The 12867-nt window shown below is 46.2% G+C and overlaps 1 protein-coding gene across 2 annotated transcripts in view; it reads right to left on the bottom strand.

Annotated features, from left to right (window-relative positions):
* Positions 1–482: 482 nt before the first annotated feature.
* Positions 483–12867, bottom strand: part of EDARADD (EDAR associated via death domain) — a 109789-nt gene continuing 97404 nt past the window's right edge. For both annotated transcript variants that reach the window (XM_073672562.1, XM_073672563.1), the window contains exons 4-6: positions 8837–8952; positions 8701–8746; positions 483–2363 (exon numbers count right to left, since the gene is read on the bottom strand). In XM_073672562.1, the coding sequence (XP_073528663.1) occupies positions 1999–2363; positions 8701–8746; positions 8837–8952 (527 nt within the window). In that variant the 3' untranslated portion in view covers positions 483–1998. The remainder of the gene's footprint in view (positions 2364–8700; positions 8747–8836; positions 8953–12867) is intronic.

The following is a 12867-nucleotide window of genomic DNA, read 5'->3' as shown; positions in this document are numbered from 1 at the left end:
AGATTAATAGGGGTGCCCAAACGTTTTCATATAACTGTATATACTAGAGTTTCTTTTTGTTGATAAATTATTTATTCTATATGAAACTGTAAAAGGAAGAACATATGCTTTAAAGGTTGTCTAAAATAAGAAATCTTATGCATCTTAAATGTACCATTCTTGATCTATATATCTTTGATGTTGGAAGGGGTAATTACCTTCCTATCCATAATATACATGATAATTGTTTTGAAAATGACCAGGTTTCCCTCATGGCTTTTCCTCTTAAATTTATAGCAAATATAATCAAGCTCATCCCACTCAAATAGGACTAATATTTGTGGTCAATTATTGGTTTGTAACTCTCCTAACAATATCAATGATCTTCCAGCACCATATGGCACAATGACGGTTCAAGTATATGGATGGGATCCCACTGATTGCTGGCATTTTGCATGCATTTCACTTTGAATTTTTGATCGCAATGCAAGGCCTTCAAAATCTTGGCAAACAACAAAAGAATTACTTTAATAACAGGTGGACTCTCATGAAATTGCAAACATCTGTATTCATTTAATTAAAATGGTTGACCACTACATGGAGAACCCCTTCTCAATTACTATATTCCCCCATTTAACACAATAACAGCCTGTACACACCTCGGGAGCCGGCACTTTTCCAGTGATGTCAACACCAGGTCTCCTTGAGCTCGGGTGACCGTATTATGTCATGTGAGCCCTGCAGTCAATCAGTGGCCCCTAATGGGCCACTTCACTCTACAGGGGGTTTTTGATTTTCATGGGAGATTAAAGTAATTGAGAAGGGGATGTCAAAGTGTTGGACCATCCCTTTGAGCTTCCACTTTTGTACATCACAAAAAGTTTGTACCCGTATGTGTGTTGTGCCCTTTTTGAGTGGGTGTACCCATCAAGTTCCTCACCCTCTTCTGTTGAAGCCAAACCCACTTAAAGCGTAAGCGTCATTTTAATTCTTATTTTAAAAATCAATAGTACACATGAAAATAAGAAACTTTGTAAAAAATTTTAACCATAGAAGTCTGCTTCTTTCTGCACCAGGACTGATCATCTTCAAAATTCTCAATTCCTGAGTTAAATCTGTATTCAGTGAAGACAGATTATTACATTACTGAGATAAGAGATGACAGCTGCTACTGTAGAGGGGAGAGAGAATGAGAGAGAGCAGCTGGAAACAGAGCTCCCACACCCTCTCGCCCCTCTACACCGAATCTTATCAGTAGTAACTGCCATCTCCTATCTCAGTAATGTAACAATTTGTCTCCAATGAATACAGATTTATCCTGGGAAATGAGAATTTTGAAAATGAATGATCAGTCCTGACGGAGGAAGAAGTAGATTTCTGTGATGAGATACATTACAAAGTTTCTTATTTTCATGTGCACTATTGATTTATTAAATAAAAATTAAGCTACAAAGAATTTTTGGCAACAGTTTAGGCAATCGTCAGATCACAGGGCATCTATAAGCTTCAGAAAGTACAGGCCACTTGCACCCAACCCTTGCAGCGCTTTCTGGTTTGGGTGGGGGTCAGTAAATAGGTTAGGCTTCCTTTCACCCCTTTGTGGAGAGGGCTCATGATGCGCTGTAACCTTGTGCACTTATTAGCAACCACTTGGGAAAAGCTAATAGAAAGCATGCTCTTTGACTTGCAAAGAAAAAAAAACTCAGATACATAAATTTACAGGGTTGAAATATGACAGACCTACATACGTCCGTTTCAGTGTAAAAACTACGCATATCAATAAGCCTATTTTGGAATAATCAAAACAAAAACTCCCACCTCAGTCCAATAGATAATTATGGACGGAGATTAAAAGGTCATTTGTTAACTATACTGTTCTCATCTACATTCCGATTTTCTTTCTAATCTAAAATTGTTAAAGCTTTCCCTGGCCTACAAACTACAATCAAGTCATGAATGCGTTAGACATTCTGCAATGCTAAATAATATCCCCAGTCCATAGGACTCCTTGTCATCACATCACACGCTGCTCCTGTATGTTTTATGGCCTTTCATAGGCCAATCCACATTGACCCATTTTAGCAAGACTTTCTGAACATCAACCCTCTTATAGAGTTTACACAGATCAATCAGCTGCTCCACAGTCCGCTCACTGTTCCGTAGCAAGAAACCGATGGTCGGACTAGGCTGCCTCTGCTCCAGGAAACATAATTCATCGTAACTCATTCCCCACTTGCTGGCAAAATTTCTCCAGTTTTTCACTGTAGGGTGGCAGGGATCCAATTTTATCTTCAGAATATACAGAAGATCCTCATCATCCAGCAAGTCACTAATTGTTGGTGGCGCGTTCGTTTCACTGTTTTCTTTGTAAGAATTAGTTAAATCTGTGAAAAAGAAGAACAAGAATAAATGTATGTACAAAGGGCAATTAATTCATATGGCCGGGGCAAATCATTCCAAAAACCACGTATCACCCAGTGAACCATAGTCCTCATCTTCTAAAATACAAAAAATCTTTAAAGAGTTTGACCTAAGATGTAAGCTGGTGGTTGACACAATCTTAAAACTTTGTTAGTTATACCAGTTGGGTCGTCAGTTTGTTTAACAAGGCAATTGCAAGTAATGAGGGTCATAGCGTAAGGAGGATTTTGTTCAAAGACAAATTCTGATGAGAAGTGAAAACCTACCTCTAGTTCTGGAGCCCACCTTCTCTCTGAAGCAAAAGTACTGGTGTCATGGTCCAATACAATTCAACACTATCTTTAGTCTTTTCATCAGTCTCATAGACACTAAATCGACCGGAGGGGCACATACCCAACCACCACTCCATCTAACCTAGTCTAGCAGAAGACTCGGGACACCTGTTTTAGTACCTGGTTGGGGTCAATAGAGCAGACAGTTATTAACTACCCTGATGATAAATGTTATGTGAAAGCTCCTTTAAAAAATAAATTGTGGCTGCTTGTGGGCTCCATGAGGACAGCTCAATGAACATGCACAGTCATGGCTGAAAGTGTTGGCACTCTTGAAATTGTTCCTGAAAAGTACTGGTATTTCTCCCAGAAAATTATTGCAATTACACGCTTTGTTATCCACATGTTTATTTCGTTTGTGTGTATTTGGACAACACAAAAAACAGAGAAAATAGGTAAATTGGACATAATTTCACACAAAACCCCAAAAATAGGCAGTACAAAATTGTTGGCACCCTCAACTTAATATTTGGAAGAAATAACTGCAGTCAATCGCTTCCTATAACTATCAACAAGTTTCTTACAGCTCAACTCTAATTTTGGACCACTCTTCTTTTACAAACTGCTCCAGGTCCCTGATATTTGAAGGGTGCCTTCTCCCAACAGCAATTTAAGATCTCTCCACAGGTGTTCAATGGGATTTAGATCCGGACTCATTGCTGGTCACTTCAGAACTATCCAGCACTTTGTTTCCATCCATTTCTTGGTGCTTCTTGAAGTATGTTTGGGGTCATTGTCCTGCTGGAAGACCCATGACCTAGGGCGCAAACCCAGCTTTCTGACACTGGGCACCATATTGCAACCCAAAATCCTCTGGTACTCTTCATATTTCATGATGCCCTGCACAAGTCAAGGCACCCAGTGCCAGAGGCAGCAAAATATCCCCAACCCTCACCATATTTGACTGTAGGTACTGAGTTCTTTTCTTTGTAGGCCCCCTCCTGTGATGTCTATACTGCAGCCTCTTGACTCCTGTGATAAATATACCGCAGCCCCATATCTCTCTAGCAATGTCTAGGCTGCAGCCCCATGTCTCCTGTGATGTACATACCGCAGCCCTATGTCTCCTGAAATGTATATGCTGTAGCTCCAGCATCTCCTGTGAGGTCTATGCCACAGCATCATGCTTCCTGTGATGTCTATACCACAGCCCAATGTCTCATGTGATGTATATACCGCAGCCCCATGTCTCCTTTGATGTATATACCGCAGCCCCATATCTCTCTAGTAATATCTATACTGCAGCCCCATGTCTCCTGTGATGTACATACCACAGTTTTATGTCTCCTGTGATGTATATACCGCAGCCTCATGTCTCCTGTGATGTATATACCGCAGTCCCATGTCTCTCTAGTGATGTCTATACCGCAGCCTCATATCTCCTATTATGTATATACTCATGTCTCTCTAGTGATGTATACAGCAGTATCTGTGTCTCCTATGTGATGTATATGACGCGCCCCCTGGGCCGTGTGTGCACGTGTGTGGGTTACCTGGAGCCGGGTCTCTGGGGGTTGTAGTCTCCGTGGCGGCGACCCGGTCCCGTGGCTCAGGGTGGTCAAACCAGTGGCTGTCTATTTATGGGGTTTTTATGGTTTAATGTCCGACTACGCCACCCGTGGATTGCGGTCAGGATGAACCGCCGCTGCAGGGCAGACTGCTGAGGCTGGTGTTGTGGGAGCAGCAGAGTGTAGTACAACTCCCCACGGGAGGAGTATAGCCTCAGGGCAGTGTAGAGTGATGATGGTGGTGGTGGTGCGGGGCGTCCCGGTACTAGTAGTGCTGACGCGGTGAGAAAGCACAGAGACAAGGTGTTGCAGTTCAGGTTCTTTACTCACAGTTCTCATCCAGGTCACTTGTGCACAGGTAGGACCGCCCAAACCGTGCTGCGTCCACCAGGCAGGGGGCTCGGCCAACCCCCAGGTATTTCCGGAGTGTGGCACAGGACTCCCTTCTATCCTTTCGTCAGCCGTGCCCCACGAGTGACACTACCTCTGTCCAGCTGCCTCGGGTCTTCTCCTGGGAGGACTGGGTGTCCACTTCCCTGACCCTATGTGGTGTGCCTTCCTAGTAGGTGTAGTGAGGGGGTCGCACCAGTAAATGATCACGACCACCGGTTCTTGGTTAAGGATTAGTCACCTCCACCAACTTGGGATCCGGTACCCTGTTCTGCCAACCCGTCACCCGCAATCTCCTGGGTCCTTAGGGTTCCTTCTGCTTCCATGTCTCTGGGCCCTTCTATACTTTGGGTACTTCTCTTTCTTTGCTGTTCCTTTCCGTTTCTGTTCCTTTCTGTTTCTGTTCCTTCCTTCTGGCTCCGGCCTTCACGCTAGGCCTGCCTCGTGGAGCTGGGCCCAGACTGAGCCACAGCTCCCTGTCAGCCCTCTCTGGCTGAACTTCTCCTCTCTCTGCAATGACTGAACTGAACCCTGAACTAAGATGGTGCCCGCCTCTTATACCTCCCTCTCTGTGTATGAGCCGAGGTGACCAGCAACCAATGAGCTCCTACCTATGCCCAGAAACCGTCCCCTCCTGCTCCTACATCACTGGGTTTTCCTCCCCCCTCCCCACTCCAGCCAGGGACATGATCTGTCATGCCTGCATTACTGTACTAATGAGAGCACCGTTGAGCTGTCCCCCGGAAATGGGGTGTGTGTGATGCATGCAGCTAACTGAGCCCTGGTCCACACACCATCCTTACCCGGGAGTGGGATATCACACCTCTGGGTGAGGTGCAATACCTCTGTAGCGACCGAACCCTTGGGGCGCTACATATATACAGCAGTCTTGGTGTCTCCTATGTTATGCATATTGCAGATCTCTCACTGCTTGAGTTCTATAAATGTAACATGAGCAGTGATGGATTTTGCACTGTGAGGAGACCTGCAGTGTAATATACATCTGTGTTCGCCTGTACTCCAGAACGACACAATTCTGGAAAAGTAGTTACGAGAAGCAACATCATCCATACCACCTAATATCACAGCCGCACCAAAGAGAAGTGACTCGCCCCCTGGGCCATGGGGCACTCGGATCCAGGCAATAGGGAAACGATGGGGGTAGTGGTGGCAACCCGGTTCCGTGGCTCAGGGTGGTCAGACCAATGGTAGTCTACTATGAGCTGTTGATATTGTCCGACTACGCCACCCGTGGATTGCGGTTATTAGGAACCGCCGCTGCAAGGCAGTCCCCTGAGGTTGATGGTATGCGCAACTGAGATTGTATAACTCCCCACGGGAAGAGTGCAACCCCAGGGCAGTGCAGTGGATGGTGGGGGTGATGGTGCAGGGAGTCCCAGTACCGTTAGTGCTGGAGGAGCGAAAGAGTACACAGACAACTTACTACAGTCCAATGCCTTTTACTCACAGTTCAGATTCTCCGGGTCACTTCTGTACAGGTAGTGACCACCCAAGCCGTGCGGTGTCCACCAGGTGAGGGGCTCGGTCAACCCCCAGGCAGTTCAGGAGCATGGCCCAGGGCCCCCTTTTATCCTTTCTCTGGCCTGCCTCACCAGTGACCCACTTTTGTCCAGCTGCCGCGAACTTGTGCGGGTAAACGTGGATCCCGTTCCCCACTGTTCTATATGGTGCCTTCCTAGCAGGTTTAATGAGGTGTCGCACCAATAAATGATCACGACCTCCAGTCTTTGGCTGAGGGTTGTTTCTCCTCCACCAACTTGGGATCCGGTACCCTTAATCTGCCTGACCCTTCACCCTGTATTCTCGTGGGTTCTTAGGGTCCCTTCTGCCTTCTTGTTCCTGAGCCCTTCCACACTGTGGATACTTCTCTTTCTGTTTCTTGCTGTTCCTTTCTTCTACTCCGGCCTTCACTCTAGGCCTGTCTCATGGAGCTGGGCCGAGGCTGAGCCACAGCTCCCTGTCACATCTCCTCTCTGACTGAACTGACTTCTTCTCTTTCTGCACACAGAACTAAGATGGTGCCCACCTTATATACCCTCCCCTAGTGTGTGAGCTCAGGTGACCAGCAACCAATGAGCTCCTTCCTATGCTCAGAAACCAACCCCTATCTGCTCCTACACCACTGGGTATTCCTCCCCCCTCCCCACTCCAGCCAGGGACAGATGCTGTCGTGCCTGCACTTCTGTCTAGTGGGAGCACCGTTGAGCTGTCCCTCGGAAATGGGGTGAGTGTGCTGTATGCAGCTAACTGAGCCCTGGTCCATACTCCATCCTTACCCGGGAGTGGAATACCACACCTCTGGCAGAGGTGCAATACCCCTGTAGCGGCCGAGCCCTCGGGGCGCTACAGAAGCAGTTTCAGCCGTCTGATTAGGAGTGAGTTAATTAACTGTTTGTTCAGGTATAGCAGTGTAATTTTCAAGTTGATAATTTTGTATGGCACCCTAATGATGGTAGAAATATGCAAATGGCCCTTGGCAGAAAAAAGGTTCCCCACCCCTGCTGTAAACATAAGAAACTTAAGGTACTTATTTAGTGTTTTTTGATAAGAGTGCAGAAATCATCCAACCACGACAAGGTGTACCTAAATATGGATGATCGTAAGCCCCATTGACTTATCTCTCCATGTGCCAAACCAGGCCTCATCTGAAAGGAAACCAGGCTCGCAGTTAAAACCTTGTATGAGATGGATTTGTAGATAAGGGTGCTGAGCCCGCACTATAAACTCGGTTGCTGGAAGGAAATTAACTTTATTCCTCCCAGCAGCCTCGGGCTGGATTTGGCGGGCATAACTTCACCGAAAGATAAGGAGGTTTGCATAAGCAAAAATATGTTGTCGTGCTCTGAAGGAAAAAATATCCAAAATCCAGTAGAAAAACCTTCGGCATAGAATAAAGAATTCAGTCACCACTGAGTACATAGTGAGCGGCGGCTGAAATCACACTTTCGCACTGACTAACAGCTGGCTCCGTACTGATACACTGCTGAGCTGGCTGTCAGTCATTGCCGGGGCATGGTTTCAGCTGCCGTTCAGTATGCACTGAGCGGTGACTGAAGCCACATCAGCTGCACCTCTATGACTAAAAGTCTGAGGCTGCCGGGAGGAATAAAATTAATTTTCTGCCAACAGTCGAGCTTTCAGTGCGGACTCGGCTCAGCGTCAGAACGCTATTATCCTGCAGATTAACCCCATATCTGCAGGTTAATAGTGTTTTTTCACATGACAGGTTCCCTTTAATGAGTGATCTGGGCCATCTCTAAGAATATGCTCACACAGATATATGGAAGGCGTAATGATTTAGAGGGATGGACCAATCCCTTTTTAAGTGAAGTAGTCTCCATTGTAAAATAAAAATAAGAGATACTCACCTTCTTAACCGACACCGTTTCAACTATGTTACTGCCATGTGGGCCCTGCACAGAATCAGCGGCTGCTACGGGGCTCGGCCGCAACTGAGATCCCGCGCTCACTTCTTCCGCTTGTCCAAGATTCATCCAAGGGAAGTGAGTGCACAGCAGTCCAATAGCGCCCACTGTTTGGCTGCAGGGCTCACGTGGCATAACAATGACACTTAAGTCCCGCGAGACTGGGCCCTGACAACGTCAGAAGAGTGCCAGTATGGGAGGTGAGTATATGTTATTTTAATTTTACATGGTTGAACTAGCTTATTTAAAAAGGGGTTGTCCACTACACTTTGGCTGCTTTGCCAACCAATTTAATATGGACATGGGGTCCCAGGGACGGATATATCATTGATGCAACCTGTGTAGTCGCACAAGGGCCCAATATGTAAAGGGGCCACATTTACCTCCAAAACAGGTGGAATTGTGCATTATAATGAGCTATTGGACTGGAAAGGGCCCATATATTGTTCTTGCACAGGGGCCCTTTTATGTCTGTGTGGAGCCCTGTAGAAAAATACGAGCGGTCAGACCCTTACCAGGAACTGTCTGATAGTCTGACTACACAGAGACAATACACATTACTTATGCTATTAATTGATTATCCAATGATATCTGCAAAACTTTTTTAAAATGGGAACATCTTACCGGATAGAGTGTTTATGGTGGTCACAGTACAGCCATTTTCTTCTGACTGGGAAGAAGAAAAAATGAACTCAACTTTTTTCTAATTGAGTGCAATATATACTGTAAAACGTGTTGAGAAGTAGGATATGTTCCTTACCTGCTTTATTCCATCAGAGTCATTTATGGTGGCAGGTATGGGACGACCTGGATTCTCTGCTATGATATAATCTGCAGGACAACTGTTCTCTACTGGATAATTGGTTGTGACGGTCACTACAATAAAGATACCAAAGTATTAATTATTTTTACAATTATTTTAAGCTTCTTAAAATCTTAAAAATCATGTTTTATGGTGCTGCATTTATAATATACATTAACATACTTTACTGCTAGTTGATGATTTTTTAGATTGCAATTTATTTTGCACGGCATGTGGGCTATAATGTGCGAGTCTGTATGTTTTTTCTGCAGGGGTGAGGGAGGTAAATTCTTCATTACATCTTTAATTATTCAGACAGAGATGCTTTAACCTTATTATTATAAGCTTGTGAATACAATTAGAGTGTAAATAGGTGCGTATGCACATATTTCCGCAGCTGAAGATAAGCATATATAAGCAAATAGCGCCCCCTACAGCAGAGTGCTGTATTAATTTAGCTGGGGTGGTCCAGTAGTTGACAAATCCTTTAACCTTCATTGTAATCTGGCAGAGTTCAGGGGTGCACATTCTAGTGCATGTGCTGTTGCAGCAGTCCCCGGTTCAGTAGACCTGCTCAGGGGATGTAGTAGCATTGGGTGCACACAAATCTAGGCCAGCGATGAAATAAAAGTGCTTTCAAAGCCTAGAGTAGGTAAAAGAAGTTTCAAAAGACAGAAAACCTATATAGATAGCTATTTTTATTATTATAAACTATGCTCGTTCTTTGCAGCAGTCTTTTAGTGCTTTTGCATTCAAGTTCCAGGAAGAATTCACCTGAAAAAGACATTGTGTGCACATACCCTAAAATGTTATAAAATACACCATAATAGAAAATGAATGCCTGAACTGGAAGATATAGTCCTCTAGCACCAGCTCCAGATTATAATTCTCTTTTACCCACCTCCCCCCACCCAGAAAATCAATACTATTAAAGACAATAGTTTTGGGGATTTTGCACTGAGGCCCAGAGCCTTCAAGTTAGGCCACTGACTGACATACCCTCTTTAAGAAATAAGAAACAGAGACATTATAGCAAAACTTATTGTGGCCCCTACACACCTACTGAGAAGTTTGACACATTTTTAGATTTTTTATTAAGGGTCTTCTCTTCTTTATCAATATTTTCACAAAATTGTTGGGGACTATTATATAAGTATTAGATGGTGGCCCGATTCTAATGCATCGGGTATTCTAGAATAGGTATGCGGCCGACCGGGTGCAATCAGCAGAGCTGTGTTTAAATTTGGCGCCAAAATCGCTGATTGGTCGTGTTCGGCAACCGCGACCAATCAGCAAAGCGGTGTTTAAATTTGGCGGCAATATCGATGATTGGTCGCGGCCGCCGCCCGCGACCAATCAGCGAACCGTGTTAGTGAGGACTGGAGAGCGTGTTTAAATTTGGCACCAAAATCGCTGATTAGTCGCGACCAATCAGCAGAGCGGTGTTTAAATTTGGCGCCAATACTGCTGACTGGTCGCGGCTGCCGACCGCGACCAATCAGCAGAGCGTTGTTTAAATTTGGCACCAAAATCGCTGATTGGTCGAGGCCGGCGACCGTGACCAATCAGCAGAGCGATGCCGAGCGGGGTTTAAATTTGGCGCCAAAATCGCTGATTGGTCGCCGGCCGCAACCAAACAGCAGAGCGTTGTTTAAATTTGGCGCCAAAATCGCTGATTGGTCGAGGCCGGCGACCGCGACCAATCAGCAGAGCGTTGTTTAAATTTGGCGCCAATCTCGCTGATTGGTCGCGGATGGCGGCCGCGACCAATCAGCAGAGTGGTGTTTAAATTTGGCACAAAAAGCGCAGATTGGTCGCGGCCGGTGGTTGCGACCAATCAGCAGAGTGAGGTTTAAATTTGGCGCCAATATTGCTGATTGGTCGCGGTTGTCGGCCGTGACCAATCAGCAGAGCGGTGTTTAAATTTGGCGCCAATCTCGCTGATTGTTTGCGGCTGGCGGCCGCGACCAATCAGCAGAGCAGGTTTTAAATTTGGCACCAATAATGCTGATGGGTCGAGGCCGGCGACTGCGACCAATCAGCAGAGCGCCCAAATAGGTGATTGGTCGCGGGCAGCGCCAGCGACCAATCAGCGATTTTTAACACAAATTTCCAGACCTTTGTAACACCATGCGGATATAGTGGGGACATCAGCGGCTAGGGTGTGAAGGGAGGACCGGGGAGCGGCGTTGTGGGTCGGGATACTTCTGCTGCGAGCGCCCGCTCATGTCCCTGGTTCTTGCAGCGGAAGTATCCGCACAGGCAGCGGCGCTGACATCCAATTGGTCGCGGACGCTATTTAAAAGTGCCGCACAAATCGGTGATTGGTCGCTGTCTTGGCCCGCGACCAATGACTGATCTTGGCGCCAAAGTTAAACACTATTGTGCTGATTGGTCGCGGACGCTGACCGCGACCAATCACTGATTTGGGCGCCAAATTTAAATATCGGCCGCGACCAATCACCGATTTGGGCGCCAAATTTAAATATCGGCCGCGACCAATCACCGATCTTGGCTCCACATTTAAACACCGCTGTGGTGATTGGTCGCGGCCGATATTTAAATTTGGCGCTCAAATCGGAGATTGGTCGCGGGCAGCGTCGGCGACCAATCAGCACAGCCGTGTTTACGTTTTGCGCTAAGATCAGTGATTGGTCGGGTCCGAAGACCGCGACCAATCATCGAATCAGCTTGGTGAGGACCGGGGATCTGCGCTGCCTGTGCGGCTACTTACGCTGCGAGAACCCAGGACATCGCGGGCGCTCGCAGCAGAAGTATCCCGACCCGCAGCGCTGGTCCCCGGTCCTCCCTTCCGCATGGAGGTCAGCGGTGTCGGCTGTCCTTCTGCTGCTACCGGCCGGGAGATGAGCGCCTCGCGCCGCTCATCTCCCGGCTGCATCTCCGTCCCACAGATGGGTCCGGCGGTCGGGTTCCTTCTGCTGTTGCCGGGCGGGAGATGAGCGCCTCGCGGAGCTCATCTCCCGGCTGCATCGCCGCTCAGCTCCGTCCCGCAGATGAGCCGCTAACGGCCGCCATCTTTTTTTAGAAATCCCCCGGCGCTGATTGGCCGCTGCCGGACCAATGAGCGACGCGGGATTTCCTGGACAGACAGACACACAGACAGACAGACAGACGGGATAAGACGATTATATATATAGATTACAGGTTCTCCTCCTGCTCTTGTTAGTGCAGCTTTCCTCGCAGCCTGCACAACTCTCCTGTTCTCAATATGGCTGCTGGTGAATGAGCACGTGACAAAACCTTTCCATCAGTCTCCTCCAACAGAAAAAACACTGCACATTGGAAAGCGGTTTTTCATTTGGAGGAGGCTGATGGACAGGTCTGGTCACATGCTCTTCACTAGCATCCACTTTGAGAATAGAACAGCTATACTATGCCAAAGAGTCCACTGATACCAACTTTGTTTGAATCCAATGATCCTGTTTAATACATAAAAAATAAATGATCCTATTATTATTCTGTCTAATAAAACGTTCCCCAGCCAATCCCACTAGATAGTCATTACCCTGACAGCCGTATTGTAGCACAGCTCAGCTATGCTATGCATACAGGGATGAACATGATCTGAAAATCCCTATGAAACAAAATTGAAATGTGTAGTTTATACATAGTAATGAATATTGGTCAAATAGTTGATTACTACATTCAAAACTTTGGTCACTTCATTCATATAAGTAAAAAATCCAATGTTGATATCTAGGTCTGTCAGGAGAGCAGAGGGAAGAACCTGCAGGACCGAGAAGAAGCAGTGTGCTGCTGGGAAATGTAGTTTTAGCAGATAAGAGAGGGACTGCTCTGTGAAGTTAGATGCACAGAGGAGCATAAGGAGATGAAAAAAGGCACAAAGGCATAAGAAAGAAATTTTATGTTGGGCTGTATATTAACAATACTCATGCAGATACTGTGCTTTGTAAAAAAAATATTGCCAAGGTGGGAATAACTATTAATGTATTATCCTATAGACTTCT

This window comes from Phyllobates terribilis, unplaced genomic scaffold, assembly GCF_046119375.1.
Source record: "Phyllobates terribilis strain yellow unplaced genomic scaffold, ASM4611937v1 Scaffold_3__8_contigs__length_932513732, whole genome shotgun sequence".
Taxonomy (NCBI): Eukaryota; Metazoa; Chordata; class Amphibia; order Anura; family Dendrobatidae; genus Phyllobates; species Phyllobates terribilis.
This window is presented reverse-complemented; position numbering and strand designations above follow the sequence as displayed.